General features: G+C 37.9%; 1 protein-coding gene across 7 annotated transcripts in view; it reads left to right on the top strand.

Annotated features, from left to right (window-relative positions):
* The first annotated feature begins 2,977 nt into the window (after positions 1–2,977).
* The window catches only part of LOC129924798 (uncharacterized), a 34,219-nt gene continuing 9,833 nt past the window's right edge, over positions 2,978–27,363 (top strand). The window contains exons 1-6 of one of the 7 annotated variants that reach the window (XM_056021999.1): positions 3,025–3,070; positions 6,619–6,704; positions 8,098–8,303; positions 15,586–15,635; positions 20,227–20,365; positions 22,171–22,290. In XM_056021999.1, the coding sequence (XP_055877974.1) occupies positions 22,213–22,290 (78 nt within the window). In that variant the 5' untranslated portion in view covers positions 3,025–3,070; positions 6,619–6,704; positions 8,098–8,303; ... (1 more) ...; positions 20,227–20,365; positions 22,171–22,212. Of the gene's footprint in view, positions 3,071–6,618; positions 6,705–8,097; positions 8,304–15,585; positions 15,636–17,065; positions 17,270–19,502; positions 20,366–22,170; positions 22,291–27,363 lie in introns of those variants that run through there. The other 6 variants (XM_056021998.1, XR_008776724.1, XM_056022000.1 and 3 more) reach the window with 6 other exon arrangements.

Genomic DNA, 27,363 nt, shown 5'->3' with positions numbered 1-27,363 from the left:
ATATATATATATATATATGAGTATTATGAGAATAGAGTAAGAAAGTATAAAGAAAATAGACAAAGAAAGTATAAGATAAGATAAGATAACTTTTATTGATCCAATCAAATGGAAATTCGGTTTGACTACAATTGACAACCTCAGCGTAACTACTATACAACAATATAGATGCACAATATAGATGCACATACGAACGACATTCACACACGATAAACACATACACATAACCAGCGCTTTATAAATAGACTTCTATGTACTTCTCGATGACGACAGAATGTTAATTTTCAATGTTGGTAATCCAGGGTCTATTATTACTGAATGTTTTAATTTTCCTCTTTGGTACAATCATGCTTTCACAGAACTGGATGTACGAATTAACAGTTGTGGTAAGTTCATCTGTCTGGGCAGTTGTTTACAAACATGCCCCAATCTGTTTTGCTCCAGACAACTTTGTAGCTGTAAAACAGCGTCGTCAGACCATGACTGGATGGACCGTACTTCGGGTTTTGTTGTTTTTAAAACCGGTTTGTACGTTGGTGTAAGATGGATTGTGTGGTCCGACTCTCCGAGGGGAAATAACGATGGAGATGTGTAGGCCACTTCTATGTTGCTATAACACATGTCCAAGGTTTTATCGTGCCGTGTGGGACAATTAACATATTGAGTATATGTTGGCAAGTGTTGATCCAACGAAAGATGATTGAAATCTCCCATAACTAGTCGGGAGGAACCATAGGAAGGGGTTCACCTCCTCCGGCCCGAGCCTCAAGGCGGCGACGATGGACGCCATCGAAGCTCTGACTGCTCCCTATTCGGACAATTTTAGTAGCAGAGTGCCTGGTGGGTGGACCAAGCCACCGTCCAGATCCTTGCGTTCAATCCAAAATGTCTTTATAGACATAGTAGAAAAAGAAAAAAAATGCAAACAAAAAAAAACAAACACTCCTTAAAAAAAGGAAACGAAGACACCACACTCCTCGCGGAATCGAAAGTAATCGAAACGGAAGTTTAACCCTTAAAGTGCTGAGTGGAGTCTACTGTCTACAAGCAGAGCCTGCCTTACATAATTGGAGGTAAAACGAATAGGGATGCCAAATGCGAAGTGAATAATGTGGCCTCAAATGAAATAGAAAAGCAAAAAATTAATACCTAAAATATGCAATGAATAATAAACTTTCCTGTATCACCTGTATTCATATCAAAATCAACAAATAAGTTAAATTCACATAGCTCCTACGGCACTATTGTCCTTCATGGACGATCCATGAGATTAGAAATAACGTTTCCATTATGTCAACAGAGGGAAGACATAACGGTCTTCTAACATATGTCATCTAACAAGTACATCTAAATAGTTGTGACTAAACCTTGACTCGTAGTAGAGACTTACAATTAGAGCTAGGGGAGAGGACGTAGAGTTCTGCTTGAGATTTAATTCACGTTTCGCGATTTTTTTTTTCTGAAAAAAATTCTTTGAGTGTGACAAAGGATGGTCCAGCTACAAGATTGGAGGGGGGGGGGGATATAGGTCGAGTGTAACCTGATCAAGAAAAGAAAACTGCTCCTCTATTACACTTAATTTGTTTAACAATGTGTGGTTGGGGTGGGTAGCGATTCCACCTACCGCTCCCCCCTCTCTTTTCATTAATCCACTAGTATTTACATTCTGCTATGGAGACAGTTTTTCTCTTCTACCGTACCGGTGGCTATTTTTACCTTTTCTTCTTTCGTACCTTTCAACACGCGCCCACACGTACTATCGTAGTTTTCACGGCAGAACTAGGTGTGATGTAATCACCTTTCCCTGTTCGGAGCTTCGCCAGCGCCGGCTCCGTATTACATCAGTTGCTGTTAGGATCACCGGCAGGCTCGTAAAGGGGAAGGGCAAGGTACGGTGAGTTAACTTGGTCAATACTGATCTCGTCGTTCACTTTCTTTGTTAGATCACCGACAGACAGTTTAATTGAGGTCTAAGTCTAAAATGTGACGTAACATAAACGATGTCCCGATCAAATCTCTCTAGTTTGGATCCTATATCGTCGGCCAGCTTCAAAAGCAGTTGTGTATGACAAATTCACTATGCTTGTCACACTCATAAATAAAATAAATTATAGCTTTTGTATAGCGCTACTTTCATGCTTATAGCATGCTCAGCTACGGTCCAATCTCATTTGTGGACCAGTGGGAGGAGGGGGGCAACTGGGAGAAATTGTCCGTGCTGGCTTTTAGGCGCTCAGTAACCACAACTCTGCTCGCGTCGGGTGTCGAACCTCGCACGCTTCTCACAGTGTCTCCCCCCTCGTTCCCCTATTTGGTCCAGAGAAGTAGTAACACTCATACTATTTCATCTTACTGCTCTTTTATCCCATTGAAGAGATTTAATAAAATCATTGATTTTTTATCGGCCCAGTCTCTATTTGGAGCCATCACAAGGTTACTAACTCCGATGCCATTGTAACATTTCCCGAATCTTCCTTTCCAAGCCACAATCCAATCATGACTTTCTCAACTTTGTTGTAGATATTGCTTATTTTTATATTGTTCACTGTTTTACATTCAATAGTTTTATTATTTCTCTTTATTCTATTACGGTTTGTGTGTGTATCAGGCCTACCCGTGTATCTAATTAACCCTGTGCATCAAGCAGTCATTTAAAATTAGCCAATTTGTTTGCTAACTATTGGTAATTAATTATTTTGTTTGGAATCGAAAAAGAAATTGTACTTGAATGATGTGGTGGTGTAAATATTTGTTCTTATTATATATTATAATACACATATATATTATATAAAAACAACGAAGATTAAATTACGCTATGACTACAACATGTCAAGCTTAAAGTTGAGGGTTATATATTTGATGTTCATATTTTTTCTTTTATTTTTTTTGCCTTTGTAGATCTATGCTATTACTTTTATTACATAATTTATATATAGTTTTTAGTTATTGCTTAAAGTACAAAAGCTTGTTTGCAAAACAGCAACAGAAAAAAGTTGGCAAGTAATTCAAGGGAGATAGTCTAGTATTAAGCCTTAAAATCAAAATGGCGTATTTCCAATGACAATATATGGTAATAAGAAATAAAACTTAAAAATATATATTTTAAAATCTATTTTATCTCCGAAGAAATCACATTACATATCTGTATTCATGGGCGCCCGCAAGGGGGTGCACTGGATTCTGAGTATCGAAATTTTAGCCATTTGTTCGCGCCATCAAATCAATTAACTTCTAAGTCTCTAAGTAGCAACTGAACAAGTAGTGCTTCCACTGGTTAATGTAGTAGTGATTAGCGGCTAGGCGTATGGAAAGGATGGCCAACCATGTACGTGCGCGCCTCTGAATTCTGAGTAGCCACGTTTTAGCCAATTTTAAAAAAATAATTTTTATAATGAAATGCATCTTCCAGAACTGTTTTTTTTTTGGTTTATTACGTAGATGTAGATTTAGTCAAAATCCGGGGTGGGGGTGGGGCGGGTTCAAGTGCATCACAATGTACCCCTCAGGGTGCCCATGTATTATAGATTCAAGAGTTTAATAAATTAATGTTTAGGAAACTTTTCGCATCGGATCGACTTCTAAGTCTGAATCATGCGCCTGTCTCACAGGTGGCTGTAGCAATGCTGAAGGCTTTCAGAGAAGCTTTGAGGGTGTCCCTAAAGCATTTGCTTTGTCCACCTTGTGAGCGCTTTCCTTCCCTTAATTGGCCATACAGGAGTCGTTTAGGGATGCGGCGGTCTTCCACTCTGCAGATGGGTGCTGCCCATCGAAGCCTGAACTGCATCAAGATTGTGTGGGTGCTTTGCAGGCCGCTTTTCGAAGGACTTCAGTATTGGCTATTTTTTCTTGCCATTTAACATTACGTATTTTTATTAGACAGGTCATGTAGAAGTGGTTCAGTTTTCTTTTTGCATGTTTTTTATAGACACACTTGAGACCAAATCAAAATCCGCGACAGAAAACAGACGTAGACGACGAAAAGAAAATCTTAATCGACCGCCGGCTGACAATATTATTGCCTGCTCTGGATTTGGTGAAATATTTAGGTCACAGCTGGGGCTGAGTAGTCACGGGAAATATTGCATTCTTCATTAATCTTCGGACTCGAACACAAGCCTTATTATTATTATGTAGGTCTGTGATTTTATATATGTAGCATTATTTAAATCAGTTCCCCCTCCCCATTGTACTGCTGATTCCTTGCTTTACTTAAGTCTGTAATGACAATTGAAGTAATTACCTTGTGTTCCTTATGTTTCTTGTGTTCCTCGTGTTCCTCGTGTTTCTTCTCTCTATCTGTTAGTTTCTGCAGACTTCTTCTTATGAGAAAAGAGTCCTTGTAATCACAACAAATTTCCACAAGGATCAATAAAGCAGTCATAGGCGTAATTAATATGCTGCATATATTGGGCCATAACAATGGACCTCATTCACCAATCGTAAACAAACAACATTTAGTCACGTGATCATATTGATAAAACAACGAAAAAAAAACTGTCACGTGAAAGCCACTATGTATTAAAATTAGATCGTAATTTGTATAGAAGAGATAGAGAACCACGTGGCAAAATAGTGTTTGTTTACGATTGGTGAATGAGGTCCATACAGCGCCAGGTAGGCAGTACTGGCTAGTCCACGATATGTAGTCTTGAGCATATATTGGGCCATAACAATACAGGGCCAGGTAGGCAGTTCTGGCTAGTCCACGATATGTAGTCTTGAGCATATATTGGGCCATAACAATACAGGGCCAGGTAGGCAGTACTGGCTAGTCCACGAAATGCATTAAGTCTTGACTTGTAATGGACCACCCTTCACTCATACACACACATGTTATTTTATAATGAAATGCGACATCCTTTTGATGCATTCTTTGTCTTGTATTTAGCTGAATATTGGTCAGTGTTTATCACATTGACAACTTTATAAGAAAAAATTGTTATTAACGAAAAGGGATATAATGGACACAAATATTCACCAATATTCTGGCACTGTAGTTCCAATGAGCTGAAGATTAAATGTCTCGCTATACAAGGAAACAGATTGTTTACCAGCCTGCATCCTTGACCTTAGATCGGACTACTCTGGACGTGCTAGGAACATGTTCCAAATCTTGACATTTCCTGTTTTTACTGTATGCAGCAGACCTTTTTCAATGACATCCAGTCTTGACTTGTCCAATAAAAGCTGGATACATTCTGAAACTGCAAGACAGAGAGCAGTCCAACCTAAGTAATCACTGTTGAGACAAGTTAGAATCAGTGGCGTGCCAAATGTGGGGAGAGAAGAGCATCCGCCTCTGGTGCCGGGGCCGTAAGGGGGTGGCGCCAAAACATTACAAAACATATATTTCACTAATTCAGATAAGCTAGCATGAATAATTGTATTAATCATTTCACTGATTTGTATCCGCTTTGTTAATTTTCAACCCCAGCCGAATGCAAAGTAAGTAAGTAAGTCAGACACTTAACTTTTTAAGCAGCATGGCTAAATGTACATGTATTTCTAGGACTGTGACTGTTACTACAGATAGTTCATTAGCTAGCTTCGTTTTCATTATTTGTAAGTTATGTATTTCTCACATGACTATGCAAATATGTATTACGTACACAATTGTAAGGTTGAGGGGGGGGGGGGCTGACAGCACTAGCCACTCCGGTTGGCTGGCATCCTTGGTACGCCTTTAGATAGAATCCTAATATAAAAATAATTGTTAACTTATTAACGAAAGAGACTCACTATCTTAGTCTGAACTGAATGTCCATGTTAGTGATAAAGTGCCCAATCCATGTCATCTATAGAATCCCAACAAGAAGAAGATTAATGAGAAGTACAGTATTTCACGTAGGCACGCAGTCCCAGCTGCGACCTACATATTTTACCACAGGCAGCGCAGGCATAACTATTGTCCGATGGTGGTCGATTTAGGTTCCAGAGAGCGAAAAAGAAATGGGTTCCGGCCATAATAAACAATATTAACTAATAAAACCTTGGAACAAATCAACGGGTGTAGCCGGTGTGAACTGTTAGCATGATATATATTTAATATTTTTGTTTTTTGCCTGAAATGAATTGGGGTCTATTATGTTTGCCTACAATGGCTTAAGTATTTGATGAAACATACATGAAAAATAAAGATAAAATTTAAAAAAATAGCAAGGTTACAAAGACAGTCTGTGGAAAACAAACTGAAAATCGGCCCCCGACTTTGTCAAACCAGGCAAGTAACAAAGGCAGGGTTCAATATTATCAGAATGAAATTTTATCAAAGACACATGACCAGAGAAGAATGGAGAAAAAAGGTTAACAGATCTTGTGTGGTGCCCCATCGGTACAGCAGACCAAAGGATAGGTGAAAGTGAATGTGAAATTATATACAAACCTGGCCTAACTGATGTCTTATAATAAATATTTAATTGATCGATTGGGGGCTAGAACAACAAAGATATTTTCACGATTGAAGCCGCAGCGGTTTAATGTACCAAACAAGAAGTCAGAAAACCAAGAAGTATAATGTGTGTAATTCTGTACATTAGTCACAAGACAAGAGTTGAATGTTCTTTTTAAATGCATTACATTTGCAAATTTTATATTGCAAAAACGTTTATATATCAACAGACTGTAATTGAGAGAACATATTGGAAGAATGTCTATTATTGTTGTAATTTTCTCTGTTTTCATCTGTCATATCTCAAGTACTGACGGTCAGTGTGATCTATTAATATAAACAGTATTCTAATAACTTAGACTCTACTGTTCTGCCTTATATACAAAAGTCGTTAGAATCTCTGGTGTTATAACGTAATAGAAGAGAGATTTTTATTTGGCTAATAACGTGAGAATGTATTACCTTGTATAAGAGCTCATTGGAGTCTCTTTTGTAATTACATGTAAAAACAAATTAACCAATAACATTGTGCTAAAGGTATTAACAGTGAGAGACACATTTAATGCCAATCTATAAGGCTTGACTTCCGATTCGAAGATTAAGGAGGAGTATTTTACTTGGCAACGCAGCCTTGCTGTCATCTACTGAGTTTGTCACACCCAAAGCAGACATAACCGTGTGTCTTCCTGTGGTCGGTTTGGGTTCTCTTTCCGCCTGCTACTGAAAGGGGTTCTAACCAAGACAAAAGAAAGGAATGGAGAAAGACGGTGTCAACTAATCGTGTATGGTGCCCCAATGATCCAACAGACTAAGGCAGTGTTTCCCAAACTTTTGACCTATGTGTACCTCATTTATAATTTTTGTAACCTTGATTACACCTCGCCCCCCCCCCCCAAAAAAAAAAGAATAAAAAAAAAAAACCAATCAAAATACATTATTTAATTATACACTAAATAATAATGAACGAACAATGCAATTATAAGTAAAAGTTATTGTATAAATAACAATCTATGTGGATCAATGTTGATAATGTTTGTGTGCTGAGATAACAGATATTCGTTCTCTGGTTCTTCATGTTAATTTAAGAGGCGTTTGCTTTTTGACGTGATTTCTAGAAATGCTGACAGAGCATCTTAATGTACACATAAAGTTGGAAAAAGCAAGAAATTTTTTTGGAATGTTTCAATCACACAACAGTTCTCCCCCCCCCCCCCTCCCCCATTCGGCTAGTGTTTCCTATGGAAATATCCGATACAGTTTGAGATCAACAGACATAGCTCGTATAGAGTAACATATTCAAATATTTATCAGTTATTGAACTAAAGCCGCCCTCGATATTCATTTTCACTCCACCCACATTTAACTCTTTCTCTCCGTTTTTATTTGTCTTCATTTTGCTCATTACTATTTCACTTCCCTGTTATGACCAAGCTTCAATAGCTTTGTTGTTTGTTATCAGAAAATGTTGTATCTGGTACAGAATTAAAGGGAATAGCATGCTCTTTTTATTTAACACAAAGTCAAGTTTATAAAATTAAACATTAATTTAATTTAATTAGGTCAAATCAACGATGGTATCGTCGATTAGAAGAGAAAGAGTTAATCATTGTTATTATTCATAAGAACTGTATAAAAATCATTTAATGGATGTCATAGTAACAGCTCTTATATATCGTCAAGTAAATTTAAGCCTCATTTTTTCTTCACAGTTATGCTTCAATATGAGGCGAGTGAAGTCACTGGAGATCAAATGCCTGACCAGGTCAATGTAACTTTTAGCACAGAAACAAAATCTCTAACCAAACTTAGTCTCAGACGCTCGCGGCATTTTAACCTCGATATTCCTTTGTATAGTTTGGACACCGACCAGGAAGGAATTTTCCATAGGCATAAAGTGAAAACCAGACCCAAAAAGGTAAAAACAGTACATTTTAAATTATTTTTTTTTTTAAGAAATAGTTCCAATAGTCAACATACAAATTACAATGAAGAAAAACGTATTGTGCGAACCTTACTGAAAAGAATGTGATTGTGTTGCGAGCAAGTGTCTGGAGTAATGCACCCCTAAATTATTGTTTACATGTCCAGTGGTCAAGTGTGGGATTTAGGAAATTTAAGCATTGGAATATTTGACACCGGACATTAAGGAACACGGTAATTTATCGACCCAGAAATTTAGGTACCGGTCAATTAGGGATAGTTTATCATTAGAATAGTTTCTTGATTTCATTCAAAAAAAAAAATTCATATCAACAGTGAAAAATACACTCACACACACACACAAGACTGGCTGCTTGAGTAAAATGTACACACATCGGCATACCATTCCACACGCTTAACACGCGCAAAAAAAAAAAAATAGATAACTCAATTGCTCAACAAGACTACTGCTATTAACTCTTTCTCTTCGTAATTATTTTCCTCGTTTTGATAGTATTATTCGTTTTGCTCATTTGTACATAATTTCACTATACTGTTTTGTTTAAACTTAAAAAACTTAACGTTTCTGTTTGTTATCAGAAAATGTTGTATTTGGTATCAAAATGCTCTTTTAACATAACACATATTAAAGCTTATATATCTAAAAATCAATTTAGTTTAATGGGGATCAAATCAACGCTGGCACCGTCAATTAGGAGAAAAGAGTTAAAGCTTCCTCCAGTCGCGAGACGACTTTTGGACGTCTGATAGAAATGTGAAGAAAGCCTGTGCATTAGAGATGGTTTGGAATGACATCGCCTCCCTCTCCATGCAGCTGTTCTGTCTGGTACAGCTGCGTCGCAGGTTAAAGGCAGGTGCTGGTACAGCTGCGTCGCAGGTTAAAGGCAGGTGCTGGTACAGCTGCGTCGCTGGTTAAAGGCAGGTGCTGGTACAGCTGCGTCGCTGGTTAAAGGCAGGTGCTGGTACAGCTGCGTCGCAGGTTAAAGGCAGGTGCTGGTACAGCTGCGTCGCAGGTTAAAGGCAGGTGCTGGTACAGCTGCGTCGCAGGTTAAAGGCAGGTGCTGGTACAGCTGCGTCGCAGGTTAAAGGCAGCGACTCTCCGATTTTTCCTCAGGGTTGATTTTCTAAAAGCCTTTACCAAGTTTGGATATCACAACAAAATTCATGTGTATTATTTAGTTGGCCACGGGGATTTCGCCCCACAGTGTTTATTATGTGTATTTCATTAAAAATATTTTTTTTATTATTATAGCTTTTATATAGCGCTACTTTCATGCTTATAGCATGCTCAGAGCGCTTTTGGTCCAATCTCATTTGTGAGCCAGAGGGGGTATATATTTATAGCTTTTATAGCTTTTATATAGCGCTACTTTCATGCTTATAGCATGCTTATAGCATGGTCCAATCTCATTTGTGAGCCAGAGGGGGTATCTAGGAATTGGTTTTCCGTGCTGCCTTTAGGCGCTCAGTAAACACAACTCTGCCCGAGTCGGGTGTCAAACCTCGAGCCCCCTTCTAGGTAGCCAAGCCAAGCCAAGCGCACTTGGCCTCTCGACCACGCTTCCAATGTTATTCTGTTCATATTTGTACGTTGTTCATTAGAACACAGTATATCGCCCTGATTTTTTTTCCATAACGCCTGTGTTTTTTTCAATAAAAATCCAGATCTTACAAATGGAAAGGTAATCAAATTACTATGATCAATTCATTTTTTTCATGAAAATGAAGCCTCTCTTGTATCTAACATATTTTAAACATCCTACAGCTAACAAGAAAGGTTTCTGTAGACATAAAATGAATATAATTGATTATAACTTAATTAGCTACAATAGCGGAGTCGTTAGTGGGGTCATGAGTTCGAATCCTGGTGAACTTATGGATCCAGAGTACTTCTCTCATCTCACTCAAGTTTAATCTGTGCCTAATATTAGCTGGATAGAGTAAAAGCATTTGGTCGTTCGGCTGGCCACACAACGCTCTCATTTACTGTCGACCACAGCAACAGTTAAATTTTGCATCTACTCTATCTCTGGGAGTTCAATTTTTATTAATCTTTTTTTTTTGTGGAAACAATAGACCACATTCTTTATGAATGTCGCGTTCTGCATAAAGGGAGATCGGGACAAGGATTTGAAAGAGAACTGGTTCATGTGCGGTGTGCGGCTTTTGGTCTGTCCTCGTACGGGGACAAGGCGACCTTAGAACTTACTGCCCGCTTCCTTTCACGTGCTCTAAACGAGTTATCTTAGCATGGTTCATTACTAATACAGTTTCTGATTCGGTTGCGCTGGTCTATGATGCCCGTGTAGGCGGGTACTCTGCCTTAACGTGGCACTCGGGTGGAAACGATCGCTAGAGGAAAGGATTCGTCAAAATGAGTAGCATCACAAGATTCATGTGGGTGTGTCTAAGAGAATGCGAGAGATTTCTCATTGCATATTGCGGAGTTGTTGTTTATAAATATATATCAATTGCTTGGATTAAACTGTATAATTTTTTTAAAACTTTCTAAGGCAGCGGTTCTCAACCTTTTAAGCTCGGTGACCCCTTTTTACAATCCCCCACTCTGCCACGACCCCCCCCCACACACACCTACACACAGCAATAGAAGAATAGACAATAACAATCCATATTTTCGATGGTCTTAGGCGACCCCTGGCAAGTCGTTAATCGACCCCCAAGGGGGTCGCGACCCACAGGCTGAGAACCCCTGTTCTAAGGCCTGTGTCAATTTTTTTAGGCCTGAAAGTTTTAAAGTTTCATCAATTTAATTTGAGAGTTACGATGTATGCATAGTAAATTAGACCTTCTTACTTCTTAAGTTAACATAACATGTAGATGTTTGGAGGTGCTTATAAGAAAAACAATGTTGAATTTGTTTAGAGTTAATATTTTTAAACCCCATTCAATAAAATCAACGTTTCAGCAGTGACAAATATTTCCATCAAACACAATTAACTTGCTGAAATCATAGAAGTAGTTTTTAAAAAAAAACTTGACTAACAAAAACTATCCGAGCACAGTGATTTAAGAATAAGCATCATTGAACTAACCAATGACTTCTATTTACTGACCAAAGACTTTACTAATTACTGACCAATGACTTTACTAAGTATTGGCCAATTACTTAACAAAGACTTTATTCATTACTGACCAATGACTTTACTAATTACTGACCAATGACTTAACTAATTACTGACCTATAAACCGAAATCTAAATCTATAAATATAGTACCACAAAAAAATGTTGGTAATGTTTTGTTTTACATGTTTATCATGTTCCCTCATTTGTTCTGAAGATAATTCTATCCTATCCCAAATTGTAGTGCGTGCTGGTCTATTCCGCGGTTAATCTACTCTATTGTTTTCTTTATATCTTCCGGATAGAGAGGAATTTAGGCCTACATTTGTGAGCTCAAAAGTTATTTATTTATGTATTCTATCTTGGTCCAGAATGTCTAGTTTTTTTTATTGCCTTCGTTTTTAATATGTGCTGTTCTTCATTGAAGAGCCTTAGAAATTGTTTGAATTTTTTTTTTCTTTTCGAATAAATACCTAACAATAAAGAGTAACCGATTTTTTCCCCAGACGGTCGCGTCTTCAAGTTTTATAGACAGGGACGCTAGTTACGATGAGATGAATGCGGACACAGCGATAGATAATCTACAAGCATTTAACATAGGCTCCGGGAGTAGCATCGTTGGCATTTATGATCACGTGATGCTGTTAACAGGGTAAGAATTACCCTACATTACTTAGTAGCCCCGCCCCCCCCCCCAACTAAAAAAAAAAAAGCCGCTAATAGTCTTGCATGGTTGGTCCGGCCCTTGTTTAAGCCCCCCCCCCCCCAAAAAAAAAAAACAAAAAAAAAACTAGAAAGATATTTTAAAAATCTGATATTATGATATTTTAAATATTACAAAGTTCTAGTGCAATGGCTTTTTAAAAATCTTTTGAAAAAATACTGCTACGAATCTCCACTATCCAGACTCTCTGCAGACTGCACCACACGACACAACGAACTTAAAGAACCTCACAACTCAAAGCCCCTAAGTATTAGTAACAGTTTAATTTCAAATACATCACAATTGGCGACAACATTAACACAGAGTAGACAAATCTCTTTTATATAGCATCTCAACTGGCCTTCTCGAACCTTCTTGACCACTCCAGTTGATCACTTCCGCCGTGACCTGCGTGCGTAATATTTACAACACTGGTCCTTGCCGAATTGGCGAGTATTGTCGCTGGTCACGGTTGACCGCTCGTCCTGTGCTAGACTGGGGCGATTTGGGTAGGCTAAAAACATACAGTTACGACCACCTGTGTCACCACCGAGTTTCAAACAATACCTTTTTTTTTTAAATTAATGATGCAAGTTGTTTTTTTCGCATAAATATACTCTTTTGAAAACAATTCATCAATTAAAGACACATAGATAAAGGCACATTTTTTATTCCATATGAAAGTTTGTACAAGTGCTCCCTCTTCCCTAGTGCTATTAGAGGAAGTAGGGGCTGCCTTAATCAGCCAGGAAAACCAACGACTTGGCATATTTTAAGTGACTTATAAACATGTATGACTAGATTGATACATGAATACGCGTAAAATCTTATCATCTTCTCTATTGAGTAACGTCTTTGATTTATAAGAAAATTAATACATCCTTGCCTTTCTTATCGTAGAACGACTGTGGTTTATCTCGTAGAACGACTGTGGTTTATCTCGTAGAACGACTGTGGTTTATTGTGGTTTATCTCGTAGAACGACTGTGGTTTATTGTGGTTTATCTCGTAGAACGACTGTGGTTTATCTCGTAGAACGACTGTGGTTTATTGTGGTTTATCTCGTAGAACGACTGTGGTTTATCTCGTAGAACGACTGTGGTTTATCTCGTAGAACGACTGTGGTTTATCTCGTAGAACGACTGTGGTTTATCTCGTAGAACGACTGTGGTTTATTGTGGTTTATCTCGTAGAACGACTGTGGTTTATCTCGTAGAACGACTGTGGTTTATCTCGTAGAACGACTGTGGTTTATCTCTTAGAACGACTGTGGTTTATCTCGAAGAACGACTGTGGTTTATCTCGTAGAACGACTGTGGTTTATTGTGGTTTATCTCGTAGAACGACTGTGGTTTATCTCGTAGAACGACTGTGGTTTATTGTGGTTTATCTCGTAGAACGACTGTGGTTTATCTCGTAGAACGACTGTGGTTCATCTCACTGCTGACACCTATTCTCGAGACTAATTTCTATGATGATGAATACAAGAATGTAAGGGAAATTATATTAAAAGGAAAAAATATTTTTTTGTATATGCTGAGTAACATTTATCCATACAATTTAGCTATTAGTTGAAAAAAAATGTCATAAATTATATATTTCATTTGGTTTTCCTGATCAGTATCTCGCTGATCTTGGTATCTGAACAAACGTCGAATCCAGACCTTGTTGGTGAGTTTGCTAGTACTCGATTCTCTCCGTGAGACTCAGCTTTTGTTAAACGCTTGAGTGCAGAATTCAAGTTGACATCCTCAGGACTGTGCAAGTTCACATCATTCGTAGGCTTCCTGTCGTGGAAGCTACATTCGTAGGCTTCCTGTCGTGGAAGCTACATTCGTAGGCTTCCTGTCGTGGAAGCTACATTCGTAGGAATTGCTATCACAAACAGCGCTAATATCACTAGCCTCTCGGTTAAGTAAAGGATCGTATCTCTTTTTGACATGGTAGCCATCATGGTACCTATCGGTTTATCTGTCTTGTTAAGCATGGTACCTATCGGTTTATCTGTCTTGTTAAGCTTGATTCCTGTCAGTTCATCTGTCTTGTTATACATGGCACCTATTGATTCATCTGTCTTGTTAAGCATAGTTCCTATTAGTTCATCTGTCTTGTTAAGCATGGTTCCTGTCAAATCATCTGTCTTGTTAAGCATGGTACCAATCAGTTCATCTGTCTTGTTAAGTATGGTACCTATCAGTTCATCTGTCTTGTTAAGCATGGTACCTATCAGTTCATCTGTCTTGTTAAGCATGGTACCAATCAGTTCATCTGTCTTGTTAAGTATGGTACCTATCAGTTCATCTGTCTTGTTAAGCATGGTACCAATCAGTTCATCTGTCTTGTTAAGCATGGTACCAATCAGTTCATCTGTCTTGCTAAGCATGGTACCTATAAGTTTATATGTCCTGTTAAGCATGGTACCAATCAGTTCATCTGTCTTGTTAAGCATGGTTCCTATCAGTTCATCTGTCTTGTTAAGCATGGTTCCTATCAGTTCATCTGTCTTGTTAAGCATGGTTCCTGTCAAATCATCTGTCTTGTTAAGCATGGTACCAATCAGTTCATCTGTCTTGTTAAGCATGGTTCCTATCAGTTCATCTGTCTTGTTAAGCATGGTACCAATCAGTTCATCTGTCTTGTTAAGCATGGTACCAATCTGTTCATCTGTCTTGTTAAGCATGGTACCAATCGGTTCATCTGTCTTGTTAAGCATGGTACCAATCTGTTCATCTGTCTTGTTAAGCATGGTACCAATCGGTTCATCTGTCTTGTTAAGCATGGTACCAATCGGTTCATCTGTCTTGTTAAAGCATGGTACCAATCGGTTCATCTGTCTTGTTAAGCATGGTACCAATCGGTTCATCTGTCTTGTTAAGCATGGTTCCAATCAGTTCATCTGTCTTGTTAAGCATGGTACCTATAAGTTTATATGTCCTGTTAAGCATGGTTCCAATCAGTTCATCCGTCTTGTTAAGCATGGTACCTATAGATTCACCTGTCTTTCTAAGCATGGTACATTTACCCATATCTCAAGTTAAATTTTAACTATGGTACAGAACCCCAACCCGTCCTGGGTACGCCCATGCGTGCACTATTCATACCACTATAATTCGCCCTCACAAACACATTCCTAGCACCAGTACGGAGTGCCGGCACCTTTTTCAATTTTGGGGTTAAAATTATTACTTTTCTTGTATTTTAATGTTTATTATTAATTTATTAGTAGTTAAAGTTAGGCACTCGATCATTGAGTACTGGCACCAATTTTATTTTTACAAAAAAGCACTGTATATCGGGTTAGGGTCCGACTTGATCCGAGATTGGGCGTATCAGAAATAGAGTGTACAAACTTTTTACAAGGCAGACAGAATGAGTTGATATAAGCTTTGTAAAAATAGAGTCATTTAAATTCAGTTCAGTACATTTAACATTAATAACGAAACAATATCGCATCCATTCTTTTCATTACAGTTATAACCTCTTTACAGTGGACGGTAACAATAATAAACAAGATACCTTAGGTAAGTGCTCTCTTTTCGGGTTAATGTCTTTTGACAGTACTTCAAAGTGATAGGCCTACCTCAGCTCATGATCATACTTCCTTCCAGAATCTTGTTTGACAATTGATTTGTTACAACAGCTTAATATGTTTTTTTTTAATTTAATGGTTTTTTTTTTTATGAACCAGATACGATGTGAGTGTATGTATTATACGCTTAACACTTTTTTTTTAAAATGTAAACTGTTTCACATGTTTTGGATGTTTCTTCAGAGTTGAAGATAATTTACTTCCTAGTCCAAACCTCCCGCAGGAGGACGGGGGATGGCAGCGGGCAGGGTAGGAACCCTGGACCATCGAGACAACGGAACGACAGTCCGGCGAGCATACCGCACGAGCAGGCAGCCATGTAGTGGGAAACTAGGTCGTAACGCTGAGGTCATATTTTAAACGTATTTCCTTTTTCTTGCTAAAAGTTCTCAATGTCTTCGTCTCTTTGTTTTGACTGATGACTTCATTAGACCGTGATTCAAGATTCGCAGTGAAATAACAAATCGAACAAGTAAAATTTAAGTTGTTTTTAAATGAAGTCTTCACTAATGAAGCCGTTTGATGGTCTATGATTTCTCATTTCATCAATTTCCTGTCGTCCTTATCATTGGAACGAGTCTTTCTTCTAAGTCTAAGCTTTACACATTCAAGTTATTCTATTCACAATTCAGCTCAAGATTTCTACTTTGAGCTTGTGTGCAAGATGTTCATGAACGTCTATTTTATGTTCATTTACGTGTCCTCTTTAGTGTTCACTTTTTAAAGCTGGTCAGACATCTTGAGTTATCACTTTTCTTGCCTCCAGGGTCGGCCTTAGATAAATCGAGGCCCTAGGGGAACTGCATTTGGTGGCACTAAATGAAATGTGAACTACTGGCCCGAATTGCACTCCACAGTCCTGAATTCCGTGGAGCCAGCTGGGAAAGGGCTGTGGATAGAGCTTGCAGCCCTATACGTCGAATGAGGCGTTTCAGTCTATGTGTTTCTGAACAGTTTAAAATAAACAATGCTACGTTTGCCACTCAACTGGTTAGATTAGATGATTAGAGTGCCTTAATCTCACTCGTAGTGTTCCGGGACGAAGCCCCGGACGCCGAGCGTTTTTCTACATTTCTGAGCTTCAGAAACTCTTTTCCTGGTGTCTACAAGAAATTATTTTTCTCAAATTCAAGGTATTAATGTTTTAGTTTTAAAAGTTGCATTTTACTCACTTGGTTGTCACCCCCTGGTGGGTGTCACCAGGTGCGGACCGCACACCCTTAGTGAAGCCACTGCGCTTAACCACTCAACCACCGCGTCTACTTAATTAGACTTATAAACAAATGGGCTAATAGCAAAAATAAAGGAGATGTGTTACATAGATTAGCTGATACGCCTAGCGATAGTGTTAAAAGTTTTGTTTCGCTGGGTACGTCAGCTGTGGGGAGAGGGGTGTTATGCTCTTCCGCATTGTATAGTACTTGAAAATGTAACTAAGTCCAACTGGAGGTAACACTGAACTCAATACTGGAACAGATAACACCAACGAAAGGCCAACAATCGATACATTGAGTCGACGCTGGTGTTAAAACAGCAAACACTTTTAATACTTAAGGTGGATCTAAGGTTAGAGAATAGTAAGAAATGACCAAAATATCACTTTTTCATTCTCATCATATTTATATTGTACAACCATTTCTCTATCAAATTCAGTTTATTTGAGGCAAGTATTCCTTCTAGAAGTATTTTTAAAAAAATTTTGTATTAGGTGGGGTAGTGTTTGTTTACCTTAGCAACGACCATAAGCAGGTAAATATTTTTGTTTTTTTGTAAATAATACTTTTTAATTATTTTCTAATGAAGTTAAAATGCGATATGCTTATAGATATAAAGGAAGTAGCTAAGGGAATGTACTCTATTACTTCACTGTCCCAGTCAACAAAAGCATGTTTATTTTCTGTTGGATTTTGTGTAATTTCTAGCAACATTTTTTCGTTTTGGATTGCTACTGGTGAAAGACTCTTTTGTATATTTTGATATTTAGATCTATATTTATATTGCATTTTTATTTGTGTAACAATAATGGCCAATAAGCATAATAAAAGGCAAAGTTGTGGTAGAAAAAGAAAATTTCGTGGGAATAAATACACCAAGTTCCCAAGTCTGCAAAGTCTACACTGTGTGTAGTACACTACAAGTAGTACAAGTGATGATCATGGACAAGTTGGTGAACAACAAGAGACACATCAAGCTGCTTCACCTAATGTAGATATTTCATCTGAATCAAGTTTATCAGATAATCCACTGGATTGTAATATCTTTTTAAACCTAGCATGTTTTAATAATTTCTTGGCAAGTTACTTGATATATGTCCTAAATGCTTCAACTATTCTCTAAATTTGTTTTTGAATGAAATCGCAAGAATTGGATTTTGTCAGGAACTAATTGTGAAATGCACTTCAGCTGACTGCTCATTTGAAGAAAGCTTTAGATCTTCTAAAGAAAATAGAGATGGTCAAAAAAGAGGATTTAGGGAAATAAATCTCAGAATGGTATCATTTGTAAGATCCATAGGTCCAGGTCACAGTGCGCTCTTGAATTCTTGTCAACACACAAACAGTCCACCTCCTATTTCTGAAACATCTTATCAATCTGTAATCCATACCATAGTGTCCATAGGCCTTGCATCTAAGAAAGTTGCAGAAGAAAGTATGGAAAAGGCTGCAAGGGAAGTGAAAGAAAAGGTTGGAATCAGCAACGAAGAAGGCATCACTGACTGCGGTGTGAGTGTTGATGGGACATGGCAGCGTCGAGGGCACTCGAGCCATCATGGCGTTGTTACAGCCATATCAATAGAAACAGAGGTAAATGTTTAGACGCAGAAATTCTTACAAATAGCTGTAGACTTTGCACAAAATGGTCTAGTAAGAAAGGAACAGCTGATTATGATAAGAGGATTTCCAAACACAAATGTAAAGTAAATCATGTTGGTAGTTCAGGGGAACCATCAGATGTCCTCTACTACTAGCTGTCTATATAATTCTTCTTATTCTTACTGTAAAGAAGAAAGCGTCTTGATTCTAAAGCGTCGCTTAGAGAGTTCTTGTTTTTTAACTATCTTTCACGTCACTTGTCACTAAGTACAACTTTCCCCTTATTCCCGAAACAAATAACTAAATCCTAATCATGTCATAACAGGGGGAACTGCTGTGGGGAGAGGGGGAAACTACTGTGTCGGTGACATCATTTCGACTATAGCAAATGACCAGGCATTCATTATCATTTTTATGAGATTATTCCTCATTCCATATGCTAGGACAAATTTGTACAAAATCTCCTTCTTCCCTAGCGCTATTAGAGCATGGAATGGGTTGCCTGAGCTAGCCAGGAAAACTAGTGACTTGGCGGAGTTTAGGTCATTGGTTAATATCCATGACTAAATGCATGACGCGTAGGATGTAATCATCTTCTTTTTTGAAGTAACGTCTGTATCATATAAGATAAGATTCATAGTCGCAATTCACTGTCCTTTACATTGTTTAATTTATCATGAAATTCTTCAATAAAGAATTTTGCTATTACTTTAGTTTGCCTACCCGAGCAGTATTAGATTCAATTGAAAGTCTCCTGTAGGTTATGGCAGGCAGGAGACTTTGATTTTGTAATATATGGAGCGGGGAGTATACCACAAAGCAGCCATGAGAGGCAGGAAAAGACAAGACTTTCTTAAACAACCATACTAGGAAATTTAACTAGTTAATTTATTACAATTTGCAGCCTCTCAGCACGTCTTTTTTCAATTTTATAAGCTGAAAAACGGACATTTTTAAATAGTATTCGGCATCTGTAAACATGCTTTCATTATGATACTTAGTTTAGTTTCGAGGCGCACTTCAGTAGACGGACTTTAAAACGCCACATTTTAGTGACGCCCTTGTTAGTGAGTTTGATATTACTGATGTAGACTTTTAGTTTAGTGACTGGCTCGACTGTGTCCAATTCTGTAATAAAGTTAGTCATTGTGCTATCTCAAGTTTGGATTCTGTATCGACTCTCTGTGACTGTGTTAGCTATGTATTGATCTCGCACTGGTAATTCACTACACAGTACACCCAAGCATCTATGATTCTTACCAAGGTTATAGAGAATAGAGAAATATAGAACTCCAATTCACACACACATCAAATCCAATCATGAATAGTAAAGATGACGACTATTATTATTATTATTATGTTAGAAAAGAATGACTATTCATTCTCTGGCGCTGCCAGGGTCGAGTTTAGTTAAAGGGAAAGAAAATTCATCGTAGTCACATTATCAGTTTCCACTGACGAATTTTCTGGTGATGTATCAGGTCTGCAGCAGTATCGTCCTCTTACAGGCAACGAGGATGTTCCTAGGAATGTTAAGGGCCTTTTTATTATTATTATTACAGTGCACAGTCTAGCTCAAACCATTTCATTCCTCCCTTTCTCTCGACCAACACACGAGTCTTGCCTATGTAACTCTAACTTCAAAGGAGTAAAGATTTGAAGCTAAAATGTAAACTCTATGTATTATATATTGTAAATGTTTATTCCAAGTCGAGGTTACACTTGTCTTGTCTACGCTGTCGAAGCATCAGCAGACATTCCAGATGTATCTGATAAACTATTGGGTCAGGTGATCAAACCTGATCAACAGTGTCAACAGTTTTTTGGAAATGATTCCTTCTTTTGCAGGGTAAGTAACACAACTCGCTAACAGCCCAATTAAATTAACTTCTTTCCTGCTAAGCAGAGTTATCACTCATATCACGCAATATTTGCTTAGTCACTTCATCATGCATTGACTTCTTAGTCACTTTTATTTCCTGCTAAGTCACTTCTTAATCATTGATTATCATCATATTAATTACCGATCCCCTAATTTGATGAGACTCTCCTTGCCCTGCTCTCGGAGGTAAATGAGTATTTCAGAGAATAGAACAAAGAGAAAAATACTGTAGATATAATTTCTATTTCTTAAAATTAAATGTAAATAAATAAATGATAATCGATTTTCGCAGGAAGAAGAAGGAAACCGATATTGTTTTTGTAGCAAAAGAGAAAATAAATAATGTAAATTTGTGAATACCTTGGTACTATCTTAGTCAACAAATTAATTTTTAGTGTAAATACTGATTATTTCGGCCAAAAAGGGCAGCAAAGATTACGATTATTTAGAAAAAAAAAGTTCCCTTTCACACCTTGTGGTCTATAGGGCATATTATGTAAAGATCTTCTGTTTCTGTGGCCTATGGTTAACGAGTGTCATGTGGCCAGCATAACCACAGTCTTCACCAGGAATCGAAACACGGACCCCGGTTTGGAAGCCAAGCGCTTTACCGCTCAGCCACCTCACCGCACATAGAAAAATGTCCTCATTTAAAAATCCTTGGCGATGTTTTATCACGCTCACATTTTAAGTTGTTATATCACTGCCTGGTATGGCAATCGGAACTTTAAAAAAAAAAAAGAAATTCTTTTATTAAAAAGAAAACCTAATCTAAAGGGGAAGAACTCCACCCTTAAAACTATATTAATAATGTACAAGCTATTTATTTTATAAGATATCAAACAAAATGATTAATTACCAATTATTAACTCACTTATTATTTTATTTTTATTGATTCATGTTTTGTTAGGTACAGTAAATATTTGTTTAAAGTATCAACTTGATAGGTTCTAGGGTATGTAATACTCCTCAGGGTTCCCCACCTCAACGCTGAGTAGTAAATTCCTGTCGGGGTTACACTTTGGCTCGTCTGCCTGGACACGCCTTACTGTCTATCAATTAATTTATGAAGTAATTACCAAGAGAACGAATAATGGTAATCTGATAACGTATACTAGTCAACAACGAGAATGCGTAAAACAAAGCAAAAGGTTTAATGAAACAATGATATGATATGACACAATAAACGATGGTTATACATCGTGATCAATATTAAATCAGTGTGCCTAAGATATGAGTATATATATATATATATATATATATATATATATATAAACAACAGCGTTAACCGGTAATCACACCTTGGTCACAGAGTGAACAGTCCACTCCGGGCTCTCGACGCCCACGACCCAATGCCATGGATAATGGCCCAGCAGGGTCCAGACAATGCTGTACAGTCGATAATTAAAGTAATTTTTTTTTTACGGAAATGTTTTTTTCTTGAGGATTTGAATAAGAGATCGACCCTTTACAAAACAATTAGATGAATTAGATATTCATTATAAGACATCAGTTAGGCCACGTTAACGTCTGACTTCACATTCACTTTCACCTATCCTTTGGTCTGCTGGACTCTTGGTCACCACACAAGATCTGTCAACCTTCTTTCTTCATTCTTCTCTTTCATTTTCAATTTCATTCTGATGTTCTTTCTAAAGATATTGAATCCTGCCCTTTTTACCTGCCTGGGTGGACCACTTCGGGTGCCGATTTTGAGTTTGTGTTTCTACACAAACTGTCTTTGTAACCTTTTTTTTATTTTATTAAATCAGGCTTCCGAATCTAGACGCTCTATCACTGAAATCTGCCAAGCAATGTTATGTGCAGATGTTTTAAGAGGGTTATGTATCCTGCAGATAGCACTCATTGGAACATCTTGTGGCGATGGAAAGGTAAGCTTTCATCGATCCTCAATATATTTCAAAAACGTTTATCAACCACTGGTTGCATTAGGGTTATTGATCGGTGAAGAAACGCTAAGAAAATGCGGTTATTGTACTAGAACTAGCAAGACAAATCTAAGCCAAAGAAGAAAAAAATTGTTTACTGAATTAAATTTTTAAAAAATTGTGAGAGGGCAGTAAGGCCTCGTGGTCCAAATGTCCTTCGTTTTACTTGGACCTGCAGGGTCACATGTATGCATGTTTCTTGTAGTTTCTATGCAGTCGTTCACCCTTGCAGCAGTATATCTTTGTTTTTGAGCTTCCGTCACTCTCTCTCTTCCTTCTTTCTCTTTTTATTCCTTCCATCTTTTCTCTCACTCTTTTCTCTCTTCCTTCTCTCTTCTTTTCATTTATTTTCTCTCTCTCTATCTCTGTTTGTCTTTTCCTACCTTCCTTCTCTCTCTCTTTTCATCCTTCCTTTTCTCTCTTTCTCTCTCTCTCATCTTTCTCTATTCTTTCTTTTCTCTCTGTTCCTTCCTTCCTTCTCTCTCTCTTTTCATCCTTCCTTTTCTCTCTCTTTCTCTCTTTTTCTCTCTCATCTTTCTCTATTCTTTCTCTTTCTCTCTCATCTTTCTCTATTCTTTCTTTTCTCTCTGTTCCTTCCTTCCTTCTCTCTCTCTTTTCATCCTTCCTTTTCTCTCTTTCTCTTTCTCTCTCATCTTTCTCTATTCTTTCTTTTCTCTCTATTCCTTCCTTCCTTCTCTCTCTCTCTTTTCATCCTTCCTGTTCTCTCTTTCTCTCTCTCATCTTTCTCTATTCTTTCTTTTCTCTCTGTTCCTTCCTTCCTTCTCTCTCTCTTTTCATCCTTCCTTTTCTCTCTCCTTCTCTCTCTCTCTCTCTCTCATCTTTCTCTATTCTTTCTTTTCTCTCTGTTCCTTCCTTCCTTCTCTCTCTTTTCATCCTTCCTTTTTTCTCTCTTTCTCTCTCTCTCTCTCATCTTTCTCTATTCTTTCTTTTCTCTCTGTTCCTACCTTCCTTCTCTCTCTCTTTCCATCCTTCCTTTTCTCTCTCTTTCTCTCTCTCTCTCATCTATCTCTATTCTTTCTTTTCTCTCTGTTCCTACCTTCCTTCTCTCTCTCTTTTCATCCTTCCTTTTCTCTCTTTCTCTCTCTCTCTCTCTCTCTCTCATCTTTCTCTATTCTTTCTTTTCTCTCTGTTCCTTCCTTCTCTCTCTCTTTTCATCCTTCCTTTTCTCTCTCTTTCTCTCTCTCTCTCATCTATCTCTATTCTTTCTTTTCTCTCTGTTCCTACCTTCCTTCTCTCTCTCTTTTCATCCTTCCTTTTCTCTCTCTTTCTCTCTCTCTCTCTCTCTCATCTTTCTCTATTCTTTCTTTTCTCTCTGTTCCTTCCTTCTCTCTCTTTTCATCCTTCCTTTTCTCTCTTTCTCTCTCTCTCTCTCTCATCTTTCTCTATTCTTTCTTTTCTCTCTGTTCCTACCTTCCTTCTCTCTTTCCATCCTTCCTTTTCTCTCTTTCTCTCTCATCTTTCTCTATTCTTTCTTTTCTCTCTATTCCTTCCTTCCTTCTCTCTCTCTCTTTTCATCCTTCCTGTTCTCTCTTTCTCTCTCTCTCATCTTTCTCTATTCTTTCTTTTCTCTCTGTTCCTTCCTTCCTTCTCTCTCTCTTTTCATCCTTCCTTTTCTCTCTCTTTCTCTCTCTCTCTCTCTCTCTCATCTTTCTCTATTCTTTCTTTTCTCTCTGTTCCTACCTTCCTTCTCTCTCTCTTTTCATCCTTCCTTTTCGCTCTTTCTCTCTCTCTCTCATCTTTCTCAATTCTTTCTTTTCTCTCTTTTCCTTCCTCTTTCTTTTTTTTTCTTCCTTTCTTTCTTCTCTCTTGTTAGATAGCTAGTTGAGTTAGTTGGGTTGCGCACTTTATTAGACCGACAGTGAACGTACATTGTATAGTGACCACATCGACTTTGGGGTTAGAGGTTAGGATAGACTTTTAGAAATCAGTTACTGCTAGACTCTTGAGGGGTAAACATCGTTGTTAGTGACGGACTAGACTGTGGCCCATTCTCTGTATTAAAGATGGTTTATAGTGTTCATCTGGATTTAACTTGGTTCTTGAGGCTTTGATCCTGTTGTAGCTGTTCATGTCTTGTAATGGGATGTTCATGTCCGAGTTCGCAGTTAAAATACATTCAACAAGGTACGCACGCACTTAGTATAATCAAGTATCTTTAGAAATACTTCAAGTCCATCTGATTTACACATGCATCCACACTCTCTATTTTTCTTCTTTCTCTCTATTTCCTCCTTCTGTCTCTCTTTTTTGCTTTCGCTCTCTCTTTTCCTTCCTTCTTTCTCTCTATTGTTTCTCCTTCTCTCTTTTTTTTCTTTCTTCTCTCTTTTCCTCCCTCCTCTCTCTCTCCCTCTCTTTTTCCCCCTTCTCACTTTATTTTCCTTCCTTCTTTCACTCTCTTTTCCTTTTTTTGTTCCCTCCTTTTTTTTGTCCTTCACTCTCTCTTTTTCTTCCATCTTTCTCTCTAACCATTTCTCATGTTTCTGGGTTTAGTCTAGCCTTAAACTCGCTCAGTGTGACTCCACCCACTGCAACTACTATTTCATTGGTTGTACTACTTGTGGCAGAAATAGCAAACATCGTCCCTTTCCAATATCCAGAGAAATAAAAGAAGCAAAACTAATATTACAGAATCCTTAGTTAATGAGGCTTTAATGTTCAACCCCTACCCAGAGCGTAGCTAGGAATTTCCCATCATTTGGTAGCCCTGGAGGGGGGGGCTTGACCTCTTAGGGGGCCCTTGCATTTTGCGTAATATTTAATATTCAATGGAAAAAAAACACTCAATAGGGGCCCCCTCTCAAGTGGGGGCTGGGGGATTTTCAAATTCACCCCCTCCTCCCCCACCCTAGCCTCAGCCCCCTGTGGCTGCCTGGTGTGCGGTTTGTGCACTGGACTGGCGTTCAGATGTATCGATTGTCCAGGGTTTAAACCCTGCCCGGCCCGCTCCCATCCCCCGTCGTCCTGCAGGAGGTTTGGACTAGGAAGTAATTATCTTCAACTCTGAATGAACATCCGAAACATGTAAAACATTTTACAACATTTTACATTTTACAACCAACAAAAGTCAATGGGTTACATTGATAAAGTAAATAGATGAAAACTCAAGCAATAAAATAAGCTTGACTAAAACAAAACAATTTAATTCCCTCCATGAAATAAATTGATCTGTTTTGTTATCAGTCGCCCCATAAAACAGTGCAGAGATATGCTTTTTTCTATCTTTGGTTCAATTTTGAGTCAGAATCTAGGTCAGTTCAAAGTTCATAGTGATGTTATAGAATTTTTTTGTTACCAGGAAGAACTAACAAAATCTTTTTTTTTTTTCTGCATTTACTTAGAAACTAATTCATGCGTAGAGATTAATTCACGTGTAGGCCTAAACTATTCCTAATAATTATTTAAATAGTTCGAGGAACACCAAGTCAGGCCTGTGTTCCGCGGAACACTATTATGAAAACACTGGTCTAAATGTTGATGAAATTTTTTTTTAATTTACAAATAATAGAAGTACATCATTTTTTTTACAAAGCTTTTATCAATTCACTTTGTCTGTCTGTCTGGCAAAAAGTTTGTACCTGTTATTTCTCCCACACCCAATCTCGTATTTAGCTGAAATTTTGCTTCATTTTTTTTTACCTGATAACACAAGAATACAATTTTTAAAATAGCTAATTGGTTAATTAACTATTGATAATGAATTATTTTTTTTAAATAAGGGAAAGAAATCGTACTTAAAAGATGTGGTGGCATAAGTTGAATTAGTCCGCTTGAGGAATCTTTAGCCCTGAGGGAACATTTTTTAAAATTCATTTAAAAGGAGATCATGTAAGCATTCGCCGAGATACCCCCCCCCCCCCCCCATTCTCCCCTCCCCCTTTCACAACTGGTCTAGATAAGTGATCATAGCGCATTGATTAAGCTAAATGAAAACCATTGGTGTAAATATTTCTATCACACAGATTTATATATCTAGGTCAGTCTGCTGTACAATTACATAAAGATAGACTAATACTATAGATAAAAAACGAGCTATTTATAGAGACATTACACAATTTAAGTTCAGAAATATCATAAGGCGCATTGGTCTGACCACATTCCAGATACAGAAATCCTAACGTAAGCCAACATGAACAGTATCGATGTCACAGTAAAAAAGACCCCAATTTCGATAGGCGGGAGTTGTAGTCCGCATGCAAGATAATCGCCTTTCCGTACGACCTTTGTACGGGGAGTTGTGTTTTGGAAAGCGCTCCCAATGGAGGTCAATGCAAGCAGCAAACACTATAAAGACACTCTCAAGAGCTCCAGTGAAATATTGACATTTACCGCTGGGAAGCACTAGCTCTCAATCGTTCCTCATGGCGTGAAGCTGTGAGTGTTGGAGTCTTGAGATTTGAAGCAAGAAGAGTGACCAGCGTGAAAAAGCGCCGAACTAACAACTAACAAAAAGCTGAGAGAAAAAGGCAAACTTATCTGCAACTGGCCCAACCCAACCAGGCCACGTATGCGGTCGGCTTTTTAAAGTGAGGATTTGACTTTACACACATCTACGAGTCCATAGGATATGAGAAATGTGCTCATCTTCGATCACGAAGGAGGATATATATAAATTATTTCTCTAGTGCTATTAGAGCATGGAATGGGTTGCCTGAGCTAGCTAGGAAAACTAGTGACTTGCAGAGTTTAGGTCATTGGTTAATATGCATGGCTAAATGCATGACGCGAAGGACGTAATCATCTTCTTTTTTTGAAGTAACGTCTATATTATATAAAATTAGATATATATTTACATATAAGGAAAAAAAGTAAAGTTTACCTTTCAGACCATACGGTCTATATCTCAGATGTTGTTAAGGTCACCTGTTTCTGTGGCCTATGGTTAAGGAAGGTGTCATGTGGCCAGTACAACGACCAACTGCCTTTAATTTTATTCAACTAATGTCAGGTACTCATTAGAGCTAGGTGGACTCAGAGATGCCCCTTAAGCGCCCGAAA

The sequence above is a fragment of the Biomphalaria glabrata genome, chromosome 2, assembly GCF_947242115.1.
Source record: "Biomphalaria glabrata chromosome 2, xgBioGlab47.1, whole genome shotgun sequence".
Lineage (NCBI taxonomy): Eukaryota > Metazoa > Mollusca > Gastropoda > Planorbidae > Biomphalaria > Biomphalaria glabrata.
Note: the sequence above shows the minus strand (reverse complement) of the source record. Positions and strands in the feature narration are given on the sequence as shown.